Source organism: Pieris brassicae, chromosome 11 (genome assembly GCF_905147105.1).
Source record: "Pieris brassicae chromosome 11, ilPieBrab1.1, whole genome shotgun sequence".
Lineage (NCBI taxonomy): Eukaryota > Metazoa > Arthropoda > Insecta > Lepidoptera > Pieridae > Pieris > Pieris brassicae.
Genome location: NC_059675.1, coordinates 14,286,860 through 14,305,747, shown reverse-complemented (window position 1 = coordinate 14,305,747; position 18,888 = coordinate 14,286,860). Strand labels below are relative to the sequence as shown.

Here is an 18,888-nt window from a genome sequence, read left to right as displayed (position 1 = left end):
TTTTTAAAAACGTCAAGCTTACGTTCAGTCCTGACCTACATTGTTTTAAATATGTATAACTTATTTCATTTAATATCACGTCACAAAAAAGGACCTCAAAAAGTTCATTAAAGTAAAAATTCACCTCGAGTTCTACATAGTAGGCGTAGGTATACCTAACTACGTAAACCTTAAAATAAGTATCTCAGAAAAATAAATCATGCAAGATATAAATAAAATTCCTAAGTAGAACTTCGTCATGAGTTATCTAAAATAAATTAACAAATTCGTAACTCGTGTGTAACTTAGGATTCCCCAACTCCTCACAAACCTGTGCACAAACCTCATTCTTCACTTGCGGTCTCTGCACGTCTCTGACTCGCCTCTTTCGAATTTCGTAATTTGTGAATAAAAAATGAAGAGCTTGTGGACATGTGTAATATTTTTGTTCAATATTTATGTTCATAGTGCAACGATTGACGATATGGTAGGTATTTTTATTTCTATAAGAGATTTTCAAAAGCTTGCGTTATTTTCTTTTAATTAAATTTGTTTTTCTTATATATAATCCTTGATAATGTAGATTACCTTTTTTATAGCTCATTTTTCAATTAATAATATTAACTTTAATATATTATATTTGAACAAAACAAAAACATTGAACAACATATATTAGGTTTTAAAGTACGCTAAAAATCTATTTAATTTTATTTTATTAAGGTATCTAAATGTTATATAAGCAGGTAAATAATTTTCTATATAGTATAGTATTAATTATTCCTTCCAAGATACTATCGCACGAAGTTAGTAACGAGTAATTATGCATTGTAAAGAAAGTTGTAATATTATGTATGGGAAACGTTTCGCAACCGGCTAGCCGTATCTCCAAGTTAGAAAGACCTGGGTAATCAATATATGCTTGCTTGGACAGTCTAAAGTCATCTTGGATTATGAAACCTTATAGAGAGACTTTTTTAAATTCACTCAACAATTAGTTTTAAATAACACGATATGACGGCATTGGCGCCGGAATAATAATTATAAATATCTACCTCATTATATTTACTATTGACTGTGGCCAACTTTATTGTTGATTTAATTAATAGGTATAAAATAGTTATTTTCATATGAATCCAGTCCAATTTTTAAATATTTATATCTAGATATACCTATTATTAAAATCATATTAAAATAATATTGATAGAATTCGATTGAAAGGATCACAGCAATATAATAAATGCAATTCAATGTTTATTTATGTTAAAAGCACTTAAGATTGTTCAACAGAAAACTTGTTGAACAGGAAATTACGTCACTACACTTAATAAAGCTCGTTTTAAGATTAATTGTTTGGCTCAAAATTATAACAAAGTTATTTTCCTTTCACGTAATTGACGTCGAGCATTATATATTTTAAAAGATATTCTTGTTATACGTTTTGTCTTTACTTATAACCGTGGCATTATATGAGACAAAATTTGATGAGGCCAATAAAATGTTATGCATTTTACGAAATAAATGCATGATCATAAATATTGACGTAAAGGTATACGACTGTAGAAGCACCATTGAACATTGGTGTCATGGACGACTAATGGCACGATGCAGGTTGATTCATAATTAATATTTAACCTACTCATCGGGTAATATTTTTAATAGGCCGGCGAAAGTAGACATTGAGTGTATATCCCATGAGTTACATTATAAGGGACATTACAGTAAAGACTGTGTCGGGGCTGCTTAGGTCTTTGTTTTGTTTTTATACAGTTGTTTTGGCCTTGTTAAGCACGACTCGCAACCTTGTAGGTGTGCGTTCAAACTCCGGCTGTACACCAACCAATGTTTTTTCGATGTACGGTTAAACATCGTGAAAAAATAATAGATCCTTAAATTTACGAAGTGGTTATGATTAGTGACAACGTATCTGTAACAGAAATACATTAACAGTTAACAGTCTGTTTTTTTTCCATTTATATAAAATATGTCACAAATATGACACAATGTCAAAACATTATAGATCTCAGTCCCAGATTTTTGAATCTGTTGTCGACTTGGTTCCAAAGCTTGCCGATTTTCTTAGGATGTTTTCCATTATCTTACGAGCGAGTGTTTAATGCTCACACAGACAGAAAGTCGAAACTACGATCTCAGGGATGAGGGAAGGACGCTAAAGCCACTAGGCAAACACTGATCTACCATATTTATTCATCACACTTAACTAATTAACAGGATCTTTATTTACGTTCAACGTTCTCTTAACATTTTATATGAAACTAGCGGACCCGACAGACGTTGTCCTGCATGATATGTCAAGCGATTAGGATATGGAGTATGAAAAGTCAGTGTCAAACTATGAAATGAAAGCAAAATAATATAATCATTGGCTCAGACTAGGAATCGAACCTAGATCGTTCGGATAAGCGCCAAGAGCTCTACCAGTTAAGCTATCCGAGACTCTTATCTGAAGTTGAGCTATTTATTTGTATACACAGTATAGATAAATAACTTATATACCGACTGCAGGGCTATCTGCCGGGCTGATTTGTGAATCTAAATCAAACAAAAAAATTCATTTAAATTAGTCCAGCCGTTCAGTAACATACACCCGTTCCAAGTCTATATTCTGTTACAGCGTGGATTTAAAGAGGTTAATTTATGGTAAAATGCGGGTAACGATTGAACCGTTATCTTAACGAGTCGTAAGCCTTGACTGCATTCGTGTCCATACTTGATGCATTTTTTAGCACTTTACGTCATGTATCCTAATGAGAGGTGTAAAGTCATTGTTCGACAAAAAGTGGGTAATTGAAAGTAACAAAGGGAACGTAGATCCGCGTCCTTCATATTTGATTTAAGTACGTGTCTGGTTATTACAATTATTTAATTATAATACATAATAGTAATTATATAGCTTGAAATTGTGTTACGCTTCAAGGCCACACACATAAAAAATAATTAAGATCTTTTTCTCATATATATACCGCGTCTATTTGATTGAACTTAATTTTATCTAAAAGGAAGTAGGCTCAAATCAAACCAATGTTTTTTCTTTTAGAATCGTACCTACGATATACGGTTTTGGTTATTAAATACGTTCACTTCCTAACTAACCTTTTTTTTTATATATTAGGTTATTAACTAAATATGGCAGTTTGAAGGCTTAAAACAATTTCGATGTTAAATTATAAAGATAATATTGTTTTTGGTTTACACGAGTACTAAAGATTTCGTGAGGCGGACAAGGACCACCACAGCATCCCACATAGACCGAGCGTTGGTGGTATCGTGGTGTTATTCACAATAGTGATTCCCACATAGTGAACCACCAACCTATGGATAAAAAAGAGTAGCTACTAACATTGAAATTGTCTTAAATAAACAGATTTAATCGCGAATGTGTTTTTACTATTCGCGAGTCGAGTAATGCAAACATTATATAGGTAATATATTAATTTACATTACTCTTTTCACTGTATTATGTGATTTGAGGTGAGGATATGTCTAAATATTTTGGCATAAGTATATGTAATTACTTATATTCAGGAGAAATGTATTGGTTTTGCCCGCTTCTAGGAAGAAATACGTTTGCATAACATTGTGCAATATTTTATTATTATAAATGACATTCGATATAAAATACATCGACATTTGTCGAATTCCGGCGTTTAATATTATGTACATATATATTAATAAAAAACATAATGTATAATTAAATTTAATAGAAACCTGTAACAATTGTTTTTGTAGTTAATCACGGTCATACACATTTTTGCGTCTGCATTATCTTAAACTTGGATTAATTATTAGTTTAAAAGTAAGTTGGCTGTTCAAGTCAGTGACACATAAACGAGGTGTTGCATTGTGAATCTAGGCAGGCTTGCTTGGCCTTAATGAAGTGTGGTATGTGCCTGCGCATTTTGATACCACTATATGATATCTAGACATCTTGTTTACGACAACAAACTGTCAGTTAGTTTAAAAATTGTTTTCTACTATTGTCATTTCTATGGATTTCCTTTTATAGTATGTTCGTTTCTTATACAACCATATACCTTTACGTGCATATTTAAGCTTATTACAGTACTAAATTAAATCTTAGATTGTTTTGAAAAGTATAGTATTTTCTGTTCAGTTTTCACTTCAGTCCAGGCTCGTTACTGTTGTAATGTTATCCCCATTTTACTATATTTAAAACTATAGTTTTTTTACGCATGACCACAATTATAAAAATATATCAAGAGATTATGCTCAAAAATTTCCGAAAAGGTTAAAAATATACACGAGCGTTGTGAATCAATTAACTATGTACCTATGTGTAGAAATTGGTAATAATTAAGTTTTAAAATGTAACAATTATCAACCATATTAATCATTAGAATAGAAAATTTGTGTTTAAATCTAATCAATTTTAACTTTTTGTTGATTACATTTCGACGTTGTGCTTTACACATATTAAACGATTGTATTGTTAAATAAAATATAATATTTTTTTTTCTTTTTATTCTAGACGCTGTCTCCGGACCCACCTCAACCATTAACATGCGTGATCGGCGCTGGCTTCTCAGGATTAGCAGCCGCAAGATATTTAAAGGAATTTGGTCAGAACTTTAGAGTGTTTGAAGCCTCAAGCAATATTGGTGGCACTTGGAGGTTCGACCCCCACGTTGGATATGACGAATATGGAACACCTGTATTCACCAGCACCTATAAGAATCTCAGGTGAATTATAGTTGATAATTTAATACCACAGATAACAAATTGCAATTACAGATTTTTTTTATTATGATTTTGGTAACTTTGCAATGCCAATTTTTGACACCAGCTAGTGAGGTTTTTATAAAAATAATTTAGATAGATTGAAAAAAAAAATGTGGCGTCACAATCCTTGGTTATGGTTCCCGATTTTTGTATCTGTTTCATGGTGTTATTTTCTTTCTTATTAAATATGTAATGTGATTGATTCAGTTCAATAAAAATTCCATTATTAGAGACCGAACTGTGCCTCATTCCCTATGCGCCTGCTTTTCCAAACTTAATATAAAAGTACTAGGTAATACATTTTCTTTGATAATTTTTACCTTTGGAAATGAGGATTTCAATTCGAATTCTAAAATAACCAAAACCTTAAGAGATATTTATAAATATTTCACTTAATTTTTTACGAATTTGAATATTTGCACTTACACTTGATTAGGAAACACCGTTAAACAGGTTTTATCTAGGTTTGACTTAAGTAAAGCATTTGAGAGGTTGACCCAGTATTTGTGAGTTTTGCGTTTGTGCGCTTCATTTGGTGTATCATTATATCTGGGGTGTAAACCAGCACCTTGGGGAAATGTATGGACTGAACTTTGTAGTTTAACTCGTATTAGTGAATATCAAGAGCATTGCTCTTGGCACATTGTTTTTGGACTTCCGACCGGTTGGACTTCCGACATCCAACTGGCGTGGACCAAAACTGGTGGGCTCAGGGCGTGCCCCCGGTTCAATTTTTGAATCGGTTACGACCGGTGTTGTGTATTTTTATTATTATTTTTTTTTATACATTTGTAATGCTCTGCATATGGTGGATGACCTTCTAGGTCTGTGGCGCGACGGATCTGGTGGCTGCGATAAGCAGTTTCCGGGTGGGTTTCGACTCTCCGTCGGGCAACCTGTTACCTCCTGCGTGTGTCGTTGTCATGTCTAGCGTCATGCTTGTGGCCAGGGGGGCTTGCCTTAATTGGTCAGCCTTGAGAGAAAGGAAAATCTCAATAAAAAAACCCTTAAATTCCCGACATTGGGGCGCCTTGTAGGTATTGCGCGGTGTCGGTTACCTGTGTTAACAGGTGGCTGGTGAGTAAAGTCAGTCGCTAGCGGCCATCCCTCGGATACCTCCCGTCCTCCGAGTGGTATAAGGGTTACCTAGGTGCAGGGGGCACCACCTGGGTGGACTATGTTTTTCCCCCATGGAAAAATAATTTATGAAATGACAACAAGAAATAATCTAAAAAACAAAAAAACCAAATCAAAAGAAGATGTTAGTGTGGAGATGCCGTGTGATGCGGCTGAGCAGGAAGCTGGAGTGGCAATGGCGGGCGATCATTTTGTTTTGGCAGCGCCCCCCGGTGATATTATGTTGGAGTGCCCTGAGATGTCGGATTCTTCCACATACTCAGGTGTTGTAGCAAGGGAGTCTTTGACAGGTTCATCGCGGTTTTGGAGCTCCCGGAAGCGTTTCAGAGAAGTCGCTGACACCGATTCAGATATCGCAAGAGAGGCGTCTTCAAAGATAACGCGGCGTAAAGGCAGAGGTCGGCCATCCACTAAGGGCGAGAATGTGGATTCGGTTGCTACTAACAAGTCTGCCAAGTTAAAAGAATCAAGAGCTGAGAAAAAGGCTCGAGAGGAAGAAGAGCTTTTAGCATTGGAAATTCAAGCTCGAGAAACACGATGCACTTTATCTTCTGTCTTGGTGTCGGAACAGGGCGAGGATATGTCATTGGATTTAGTAAAGAGGATTAAGGCTAGCCTGGGAGTTGTTGAAAAGGTTGCCACAAAATCGTCCAATATCAAAGGACAATGGGTCCATATGGCAAAAAATGCCATTGCGGACATGCGGAAGGATATTGGGGTACTTGCTCAACGTTCAGTTTCTGAGGAAACTCGATCTCTGCGTGAAGACAACGAGCGCCTTAAAAAGCAAATTGAGATACTCCAGCAGGATATGACGGATCTTCGGAAACATATTGGAGTTAATTCAAAGGAGCCATTGCTTACTCCTTCTCTCCTCGAGGAATTTGAGGTGAATCTGATGCGCCGTATCGGGGATAGATTAAATGCGCGGATTGAGAGTCTTGAGCCTAGGCTTAATCCTGCACCTGTATTAAGGCCTTCTCTAGCTGCGGACCGATGCAAGATCGTTAGGCCGCCTAGATTTGAGCCAGATCAATCCCAGAATAATAGTCAGGTGAATAGCAGAGGCTTGGTGCAAGAAGCATTTACTAATTTGCCCCAAGTACCATCCTCTATTTCAAAAAAGAAGAAAAATAAAAGAATTGCAGGAGATGAAATAATGGCATTGAAAAGGTATCTGCTATTGCTCAGCCCTCGCCTCTGCAATTGGCTTCCAACCTTTCTAAAGAGCATTGGTTGATTGTTGGGAAAGGAAAGAAAAGAAAAACGAAGAAAAGGGAAAGGTCGGGTGCTGTGTTAGCTCAACCAATAGTAATAGGTTTTCAGGCACCAGTTAAAAAGCCAAGACTGCGTACGCCCCGTACAGCTGCTGTTGTTGTAACTGTTCCGGCGGAAATTCTGAAAAAAGGCGTAACATATGCGGAGGCTATTAAAGAAGCGAAAGGACAGAGTAGGCTAGAGGAGTTGGGAATTGAAGCAGTTAGGTTTAGACGTGCCGCAACTGGTGCTGCCATTATACAAGTCACTGGTGAAAGTGGAGGAGAGAAAGCAGATGTTCTGGCTAAAAAATTAAGGGAGTGCTATGGTACGAAGGGTATCCTTGTGTCGAGACCTGTTAAATCTGTTGAAGTAAGAGTATCAAGCTTAGACGATTCTGTTACTGCTGACGAAGTAAAATTCGCTGTGTGTAAGAAAGGGGAGTGCTGATCCGATCATGTTAGAGTTGGTGAAGTTCGTCAAGATAAGACGGGTCTCTTTGCGGTGTGGGTGAAATGCCCGGTGGAAGCTGCAAAGAAACTGTCTGAAGGTCGTCTGCTTGTAGGCTGGTCTTCAGCTAGGGTGACGGTGCTGCAACAACGAGAACTAAGGTGCTTCCTCTGTTTGCAAGCTGGTCATGTTGCAGCTCGTTGTACGGCGGAAATAGACCGTAGGAAGTCTTGTTACCGGTGTGGCCAGCCAGGTCATTGTGCGTCTGTTTGTTCATCCAAACCGCAATGTCCTCTGTGTATTGCGGCAGGTAAAACAGCGGATCATCAACTGGGAGGGAAAGCTTGTACTGCTCCCAGTCAAAAGTTGCCGAGAAGATTCAACACGAAGGTTTCAGTAGAACCATCTTTGTGCAGTGACATAATGGAGACCCAAGATATTGTAATTAGTTAGTATGGATCTACGTTTTATTCAATCTAACCTGAACCACTGTTTTTGTCCGAACTGGGCTGTCTTATTTCATGCTCGATCTTATTGTCGCTGGAGACTTCAATGCTAAATCTACAGTGTGGGGGTCTCCAGTAACTGATGAACGTGGTGACGCTTTGTTGGATTGGCTAGCTGCTCAAAATTTGGTGTCTCTGAATCGGGGTAATGTTCAGACTTGCGTACGTGTGAATGGTGGCTCTATTGTGGACGTTACTTTTTCAATTCCTGCACTTGCAAGTTATGTTTATAGATGGAGGGTGTTGTCAGATGTTGAAACTTTATCAGACCACAAGTATATTCGCTTTGACATCAATGATTCTTCTGTAAGTATTCCGGGTCCTGCTCCATCTGAGATAGGTCCTAGATGGTCCCGAAAAAATCTAGACAAAGATGCGCTTTTCGAGGTATAACGATAGGTAGAAGCTTGGAATCCCAAACCTTCAAATATTACAATTGATTCTGAGGTGGAATGGTTTAGGAACTCACTCACTCGTATCAGTGACGTTGCTATGCCCCGGATCGGTCCCATCTCACCTAAGCAAAGCGTCTATTGGTGGTCATCCGAACTAGCCCAACTACGAGCGGAGTGTGTTAAGGCACATCGCCGGTACACGCGTTTTAGAAGAAGACATCTCAGTTACCGTGATCAGGACGAAGAGGCAAGTTTATATTCTTCTTATCAAGAAGCAAAAAGGGCTCTTCGGATGGAAATAGCTGAAGCAAAGCATGGAAGGAGCTCCTGAACTCCTTGGATCGTGATATTTGGGGGCGACCATGTAATATTGTCATGAGTAAACTCCGTCCCTGGAGGCCGCCGCTAACATCCACAATGGAGCCAACGTTTCTTGAGATGGTTGTTACATGGCTGTTTCCTTGTGATTCTATTCCTTTTATTAATGTCGACTTTGATCGTTCAGAGGATATTCCTGAGATGTCAGAGGGTGAGTTAGGGGCAGGTATTTTTAAAATTCAAAACAAAAGAACCGCTCCTGGTCCTGATGGATTGCATGGAACGGTTTTGGCGCAATCTCTTAATAATGGTTTATCTAACAGATTTCGAGATCTCCTTTCTGATCTTTTGAGGAACGGCATATTCCCTAGTAGCTGGAAAGTCGGTCAATTGCTTCTTCTTAGGAAGTTCGGGAAACCGGTAGATTCACCTTCGGCATATCGACCTATTGTTTTACTTCCTGAGGTGGGAAAACTGTTTGAGCGAATAATTGTCTCGCGCCTCGAGAAGCATCTTCTGATCGTTGGTCTAAATCTGTCTGATTCTCAATTTGGTTTTCGGCGTGCTCGCTCTACAATTGACGCCTTAGCTAGGTTAAGGGACTTGTGCGAAGAAACTGTCTCTGGTGGTGGGGTTGTGTTGGCGGTTTCGCTAGATATTGCAAATGCATTCAATACTATTCCCTGGAGAACGATTATAGACGGTCTCTTTTATCATGGTGTGCCTGTTTACTTACGACATGTAGTAGGAGCTTATCTCTCTGAACGATCGATCATATATCCAAGTCGGGAAGGTTGGAGATGTTATCAGGTTCGATGTGGAGTTCCCCAAGGGTCGGTTCTTGGGCCCCTTTTGTGGAACATTGGATTTGATGCAGTCCTTCGAGGTAGACTGATGCCAGGAGTAGGCTTAATATGTTATGCTGACGATACCCTTGTGACGGCCAAGGGATGTAATTATCAAGAGGCGAGTTTGTTAGCTGCTGCTGGAGTAGAACAAGTAGTGACTCGTATAAGGCGACTTGGTCTTCGAGTGGCTTTACAAAAATCTGAAGTCATTTGTTTTGCTAGGAGGTCTCCACCTAGAGGCGCTGAAATAATTGTAGATGGCGTTCATATGGCAGTAAAGTCGACTTTGAAATACCTCGGGTTGGTTCTCGATGCCCGTTGGACTTTCAAAGCTCATTTTGCAGCCCTGGCACCCAAGCTTGAGTCAACTGCAATGGCTTTGGGTCGTATAATGCCAAATATCGGTGGGCCAGGCGAGGGCTGTAGGCTTCTTTATGCTGGTGTAGTACGTGCGAAAGCTCTTTATGGTTGTCCGATATGGGCGGATAAGTTGACATTTTACAACAAAGGTATACTGAGGCGGTCACAGCGTAAAGTTGCCATTAGAATTGCGAGGGCATACCGTACAGTATCATGTGATGCAGCATGTGTCATAGCCGCCACTCCACCTTGGCACTTGGAAGCTCTGGCTTTGGGAGACATTTTTTGGTGAAGAGCTGAAGCCAGGAGTGGTAGTTTTGACCCACCTCTGGAGGTAGTCAAGGTGTGGAAGGAGGAGTAACGCCGCTTAATTTTGCAAGAATGGAGGGAAGAGTTAAGTGAATGTCGGTTTGGTTTACATACCGTTGATCTTATTCGTCCCTTTTTGAAACACTGGGTGGACCGACGGTGGGGATCGCTTTCCTATCGGCTCGTGCAGGTTCTCTCTGGCCATGGATGCTTCGGAAGTTATCTGCATCGAATCGTTGGAAGAGAGGCGACACCCGCTTGTCATCATTGTGACTGTATAGATGATACGGTGAGGCATACAGTGGAGGAGTGTCCGGCTTGGGACTACTTTCGCTCGGTGCTTGCTGATAGCATTGATGGCAATCTGTCGCTTCCACTAATTATTCAAAGAATGGTGGAAGCTGACAATGACGGTCCTTGGAATGCCTTCAAGGCTTTTTGTGAGGCCGTCATGAGTCAGAAAGATAATGCGGAGCGTCAGCGTGAAAATGATTCAGATGCTCCGCCAGTAAGGAAACGACGACCGGGGCAGCGACGCCGTGTTTTCGCACGTCTGCCCTAAGTTAAGATTTGGAAGATTTGTGTGTGAGAGGAGTCATGTGGCATTGTGGCATTCGCGTTTGGCGGGGGTAAGGATAGGGCTCAGCTGTTGCCTGCCGTCGCCCTTTGGCGAGCTGAAGTCATCCGTCAGGTTTTAGTGGGTAGGGTTCATTAAGTCTGAGTCCCACATAATCCCTGCTGGTGTAAAATACCGTAGAGATATGCGTAAAAGCATTTCCTGACGAAAAAAAAATTTATAAACTCTAGAACTTTGGGTTATTAAGTGAGGATCTACAAGTTTATAAGTTGTATGTTTTCTTTAAGTGGATATTATTTTTGGAGTTTAGTCCTTAAGAAACGATTTGTGTTATAAGGCCCGGTACGGAAATTTTATGAGGAGTAAAATCAAGTGTAACACGAAAAGTTGAGGCGTTACGTAGAAAGAGACAAACATATATATCTGTAGGATTGAACTCATTCTCTCTCTAAAATTGGATTTGTATAAATTGAACACAATTATTATTGTTATTATTATTTATTTATATTGTTTTGTAACATACTTTATGTAATACGCTTTATTGTTATTATTATTTATATTATTTTGTAAATACTCTATGTAATACGCTTTATTGAAGTAATATAAATAATCCGAATAATTACAGATATATGTTTGTTTCTCATTTTAGCAGATGCGTTCATTTACCGTTTTTTTTCTATTCGATATATATCATAATTATCGTTCGTAAGGAGTAAACTCCAATCGTGCGTCGTAGCTGACACACACACACATTTTTTTCTATATTGGACAAATTCTTAATCAAAACCACTTAATTTTCGGAAAATTTGACAAATCAAATTTTCCAAATTTGAATTTGGACCAAAGTCCATTTAAGTAAATTCGTGTATCATATGTTATCGTATTTTTTAAATTAAAAACTTTTATTTATCAATAGCCGGATAGCCGCGTCTCGCGTTAATAAAGCGAGATCTCTAAGAATAGTCCTTTTAGTTATGACTATGGGACTTATTAATATTCATCAAACGTTTTAAACTAGTAGCGAAGGTCGGAATCCGTTTTATCGAAAGTGTTTAGTATGCATATAAATAAAGCTTAGGAAATCATTCTAACCAGGCCAAAATCTATTAACATTTTCAATGTATTATAATTATATATCATTTTGTAATCTAGTATGAAGTCTCGTAACTCCCTAATAACTGCGGGACTGTAACATTTTTGTATTTATTATATTCATCATTTCTCAAGGGCAAGCAGTTAGTTAGCTTATCCTTCTTTGCTCTTCAGGGTCTAATAGTAAGAGTCTCTAAGGCATTAGACATGTCGTTTTCCTCACCGCGTTTCCCCTTCACGTGTTAAATGCGCATATAGAAAGAAAATCCTTTAACGTTCACGCCACGCCATGTTAAAACATGTTTAAATTGGAAATATCATAAAGTAATTTTTCTCAGGACAAATACCCCGCGTCAAACGATGGAGTATAGTGGATTTCCGTTTCCGGACTCTACGCCATCTTACCCGACGAACACCTGCTTCTACAAATACCTGACGTCCTTCGCGAAACACTTTCAATTATTGGATAACATTCAAGTAAGTGATTGTTCAGGTTAAATATTTTTCTAATGTTGTTGCAAAATACCTCATATAATGAAATAGTTTTCGTAAGGTTAAGTATGATATAATCATATATGTAACCGAGCGTACTGTTAACTGGAACACAAAATTTTAATGATTTATTGCGGACTGTTGTATTTTTAAATAAGACAAAATTAACCAACGTACTTGGAAGTTTCTTAATACATTTGTACTTTTTATATAAATACCTCAACAAAAAACGTAATTATTGAATTAAATGCTATTTCAGATTTATATTATATTAAACTTCGATACAATTTTGCACATATTATTTGAAGAGGTCAATTAGGTGTGCAACTATTTAATCAATTACCATTAATATTAGCGCGTTTAACAAATTCAAAAGGGCATTAAAATACATGTCAGAGTGAATCTACTAGACTGAAATTTGGACGTGTATGTCGCTATATACATAATGTTTCTCATGTAAATAAAATATATTTTTGTAATGAGAAATAAAATTCTTTAAACATTAATCAACTTACCTTGTAATCCATATTCATGATTATCCTAATAAGCACATCCGTATTTGCAACAAAGACACACGAATAAAACGATTTACGATTGTTATTATCTGTCATAATTATAATCTTGTTTTGCATTGTGAGGTAATAACTATTAATTATTAAACAACCTGTTCAGGTCACCGCGATGAATAACTAACATAACTATATCCTTAACAATCTAATACTTGATATAAAATACAGACGAGTACATATGCCTTCACAAGCATAAGTTACTTGGCTCATTCTTGAATTAAAAGGAACTCGGATAAATATTTTTCTTTTATGAAGATGGGTAAAAGATTAGGCAGCACTTTAAATTGAGAGCTTAACATGGATATCCAAACTCTATCAAACAAACAAACACATCAAAAAGAATTAAAGGCGAACATCTATTTAATTATGAAGATATAAACCAATTAATGATAGGAAGAAGGAATTGTAGATTTATGCACGCGAAATAGTATTGCGTAGTCAATGTCAGGCCAACTAGCTTAATAAGCCGTTCAATTAACAGCCTAGCCTTTTAACTAAACAGTACCGTTTAACTAGCGGCCTGAAAGATATTCAGCCGTACTGTTTATAAAATTTAATTAACTGGCTGGCTAATGCCATTCGTATGATAGAGTGACCATTTGGCAGAAGCAGACAATGAAGGAACATATGCAATAAAAAATATTTGTTTAAAAATTAAATTTCTTCAGCCAGTCACAGCCAAATTCACATTATCACCATGTCTTCCATTGTGCTTGTTGTTTTTCATTTAACTTTGGTAAACACCATCAAAGTTGTGTTTTGCCGACGCTATATGGACAGTTTTTTTTATGTAATAGGAGGCAAACGGGCAAGAGGCTCACCCGATGTGAAGCGATACCGTCGCCCATGGACACTCACATTGCCAGAAGGCTCGCAAGTGCGTTGCCGGCCTTTCAAGAATTGGTACGCTCTTTTCTTGAAGGACCCTAAGTCGAATTGGTTCGGAAATACTTCAGTGGGCAGCTGGTTCCACATAGTGGTGGTGCGCGGCAAAAGCTGCTTTAGTTTTCTACGTTCAGTTGTGGAACGACGGACGTCGAGGTGATACGGATGGTATTTTGTCATTTTTGAAGAGTTTTGTTTCGAGTACCAGAATGGCAGAAAGTGGAACTAAATTAAATGAACAGTCAACAGGCTAGGCAAGTAATGAAACCTGATCGATGCATGTCATTTGCCTAGTTGTATGATCAACTGGCTGAATATCTTTCAGGCTGCTAGTTAAACGGCGCTGTTAAGTTAAGAGGCTAGGCTGTTGATTCAACGGCTTATTAAGCTAGTTGGCTGCGACAAATACAGTGATTAATACTCCATCTGGATCTTTACTAGAGATTACGATGAGTATTAGTATGACATCAGTGACTGATGTTTAATTCTGTTACTAATATAAGCTTCAATTAATAAATCTTCATATATTCAATTAATTTAATTATTGTAGTTTATCATTCATCATTGTGTATTTCTTAAAGAAACGGAAAATATTGTTATTGTGAAACAAGGTTAGGTTAATTATAAAATGTAAATGTTTTGAGGAAATATCTGTCAAATACCGTTAACATGTCAAAAGGATGTCTAGCTGCCCACGACACAGGGAATCCTCACGAACTTTCTTTTTAACTAAATATACTTTTTATTATCTATGTATAATAAAGTATTTTCTTTGTTTCTTTATATAATTAATATTTACTAAAGAACGCTATTTTATATGCAACGGTAATTAATGTATTTCTCTTTTAAATTATAGACGTAAATATGTAACTTCTGCAATTGCAACTTATTAACTAGTGATTTAAAATACGAAAAACTTTAGTGTTGACTCAACACAGACGCTAATGTAAAAACTTTTAATGATTTGTATGATCACAAAATATATTTTGTTAAAGTTAAACAGTTTCGTCCAATCGGTGAAACGGGCAGGCAAACACTGGAACTTGACGTATACTCAAACAAATGAACGCAATAATAATACAATCGAATGTGATTTCGTTGTAGTTGCTAATGGGCAGTATGTCAAACTGAGAATGCCCAAAGTTCCAGGGATGAATACTTTCAAAGGTAAGAAAAACTTTGTAACATTTTTTTATAGAAAAGTGCAAACGGGCACGAGGCTCACCTGATGTTAAGTGATACCATGGAGACTTTTAAAAGTGGTACGCTTTTTACTCGAAGGATCTTAAGTCGAATTGGTTCGGAACTACATCAGTGGGCAGCTGGTATTACATAGTGGTGGTGCGCAGCAGCAAGCCTTAAAAAACGCTTACTCAAAACTCTTCTCTTATTAATGAAGATAATAATGGTTTCAAGTGCTTACAAACATTTTGTAAAAAATACTTGATTTAAAAGAGTGTCGGAGCGGTAATTCTTGATTTGGGAACTGGTAGTAAATGTAAATTTTGAACCAATTTTTTACTGCCACAAGTGTACATTAAATTATATGAATAAATGATATTTAGATTTTTATTTCTATATATAAACAAATGTTGCCCTATGAAAGTAAGAGTAAATTCGAAGACGACACCAAAGCCTGACACACATTTTTTGTATGCATTCGCCTTCTGCTATGATTAATTAGGAAAAGTGATGAAGATGAAGACAAGCATTTCGTAATTGTATTTTCAATGAGTGATGACTTTGATTTTATAGTATGGCGTAACGTTATAAATACTTGATAATTAACATTTACGCGGCTTTTAATCGCGTCGAATTCGTGTCTTCTTTTGTTTTCTTAAATCCTGTTTTTTTCCAGGAAAAATTATGCACAGCCACGATTACAAGGGGCCGGATCCGTTCAAAAACAAAAAAGTCCTCATTGTCGGCGCAGGAGCCTCCGGCCTTGATCTCGTGACTCACCTAGTGAACATCACAGAGAAACTGGTTCATAGCCACCACATAACATACAACCAACCGAAATTCCCAGAAAACTTCGTGAAGAAACCCGATATGAAGGCGTTTTTGTCCAATAGTGTTGTGTTCCAAGACGATACGAAAGAGGATGTAGATGTAGTAATATGTTGCACAGGTAAACTTCCTACAATGCTATGTATGTAATCATTACAGTCCTTTATATAAAGGCATGTCATTGCCACATTGATTTATTTAATTATTTTTATGGAGACAGAGTAAAAGAACATGCAATACTTCTCTCTCTCTCTCCCTCTAAACTCTACCAAACAAATAAACACGTCAAAAAGAATTAAAGGCCAACATCTATTGGTATATGGCACAAGAAATGTAGGCTTAATAGTCTCGCGTAGTCAATCTTACAATAGTTGGATACAGTGATGTGATTTCCACTTTAATTTATTTATTATTAGCACTTTAATGGTTAGAGCTTAAAGCCTTAAACGTAAATTAAAATTTAAACACAATAACATAACTGGCATAAAGTAAAAACAATATAAAAACAATATTCTAAAAAAGACTCGCGATGTACGAAAATTGTTTCGGTGATCATAAATTTTAAACATAATGTTTGTGAATATGATACCTTTTACCATTAAAAGGTGACTGAACGTATAATGAAGGTTTTTGAATCGATTTAAAAACCGAAATGATTTTTATAGTTATCGGTTATATTCGTGTATAAAGGCAAGTATTATATATTCATCGACCTACGGCTGATTTAAACCTGCTCGATATGGTCTTTCATAATGTAGTGTACATTTATACACATTAATAAGCTTAACACACATAATGATGTGTTCACAAAGTATTCATATGTCATTATATGTTGCCGAACTAAGCATATGGTGAAAATTTTTATCTCCTATCTTATACATATATTATTTAATAATAAATTTTTAAAGAGTTGGTAAATACGTACTGTAAGTGAATTAACAAGGAAGTAGGAAAACTTCGCGTAGAGGTTGAGCGTCGTCTCGCAACCCTGATGTTACGCGTTCATACCCTGGCTATATTCAATGGATTTCTTATTATATCTGCGCAATTAAGACTTGCTCGTGAAGGTAAACGACATCAATGATGTATGGATAGATGGAAATCAGAACAATTTAAGCCTCATCAGTTACTTTATTATATAGAAAGATAGCTGTTAAGCTAATACGATAGAAAAATCTAATATACATACTTATATTGTATTTTTAGGGTACGAGTACGACCATCCATTCTTAGACAAGAGTTCAGGTCTCACTCTGACCGGGAAATTCGTCCTCCCTCTGCATCAGCACATCGTAAACATAAGACACCCTAGTATGACTTTTATTGGAATCGCGAAGGGAATTATTAACAGAGTTTTGGATGCACAAGTAAGTTAAAAAATATTTTTAAATCTTGTACAGTTGCTCCTCGTAACTTAAGGATCCTGTATGACTGACCTTCCCAAAGGCCCCAGTAGCTAAAGTCGAGAATTTGTACATATCCTTGATGACCGGAATAAGTTTGATAGCGCGTTTCAGGACGTCATCGCAGATTGTAGATGTCGCTACAAAATATATGTTATAACGACAACAGTTTTTCGAGTATAGTGTTGGCTTCAGCTTGCGACTCTCATCTGAGGTCCAAACCCCGGCTCTGGACTATGCCTATTAGCAAAATTATATGATCACGAAATGTTGCTGTGACCAGTACCAACCCATCCCGTAATAATAGTAAATATTATGTACTTTTGCACTTCTTGCTTCTCCTTATTTAATTTATAAATAAATCCTTACAATGTTGGCCTCGAAAGCGATAAGGCCGCCAGACCATAAATAAGAAGGAGGTTGACTCCTTTGTATTTTGATTGTACTGTATTATTTGCAGTAATACCAGACCGCTTAAACCATATACATACTGAATTTTTAGGCAGAATACATAGCGGCACTAATATCCGGCAAGTTTGAGTTGCCCTCGCAGGAACTGATGCTAAAGACGTGGCTTCAGCATGTATACGCACTACAGGATAAGAACAAGAAAATTGTTGATGTGAACCTTGTCGGACCAGCTATGGTGAGTAGGTTTTTTTAAATATACGATACAATTTGAACCAACTCGAGTTTTTTTTAAAAATATTAATTGAAATTTAGTCTCTAGAAATAACAATAATTTTTAATTATTAAATGATTTGCACATAACACATTTGCCGACCACCCTCGCTGAAAAGTACCTACTCAAAGTAAATAATATAACAAATTCGTGTTTATACATTTTACTCTAGAATTTTTTAGTGCTTAGTGCGGAGATATCATAACTTTATAAACAAAACCTCCTTAGCTTACAAATTACCAATTTATATAAAATACGTTGATTTTCTTGAGAGAGCGCAAAACCACTCTTTTACACGACTTCGAGTCGATATTGAAACCGAGTGTAACATTACAGGACCAATATTTCGCCAACCTAACACAAGAAGCTGGCATCACTCGTGCTCCACCTGTCCTCACGGATATCAGAGACTTCAATGCTAAATACCGATTGGAGGATTTATTGAACTACCGTGATTTCGACTATGAACTCACAGATCCCTTCCACTACAAGCGTTGGTACAACGGAGGCGGTAAGAGGGCGCAGGATTGCCCGATTGATGTCGAAACATAAACATTTTTAAGGTTTTTTACAGTAACTATTTTATACGATTACTGAATGTGTTTTAGTTTAGCAGGAAATAAATCGTGTAATTAGTTCTCTTCGCCATAACGTAATGTAAATGATAATAGGATTTTAATCATAACTATAATGGAAATTGTCCGTTTTTAGACATGTTTGTAGAATAATAATGATAACTCTGTGATGTTTAGTTTTAATAGATATATAAAAATACATGAGCATTTGGTTTATTTTCCGACAAAATAATAGAATAGGTGTAAAATAAGGACTCGCCTATAAAGACTATTTTTATTTATTACA

The 18,888-nt window shown here is 36.9% G+C and overlaps 1 protein-coding gene across 1 annotated transcript; it reads left to right on the top strand.

The window, feature by feature from the left end:
• The first annotated feature begins 310 nt into the window (after positions 1-310).
• Positions 311-18,879, top strand: LOC123715956 (senecionine N-oxygenase-like). The gene is made up of 8 exons (XM_045671353.1): positions 311-466; positions 4,487-4,698; positions 12,325-12,463; positions 14,928-15,099; positions 15,791-16,063; positions 17,149-17,309; positions 17,848-17,991; positions 18,364-18,879. The coding sequence occupies exons 1-8, from the start codon at positions 395-397 to the stop codon at positions 18,577-18,579; spliced, it is 1,389 nt and encodes a 462-aa protein (XP_045527309.1). The 5' UTR covers positions 311-394; the 3' UTR covers positions 18,580-18,879.
• The last annotated feature ends 9 nt before the right edge of the window (positions 18,880-18,888 follow it).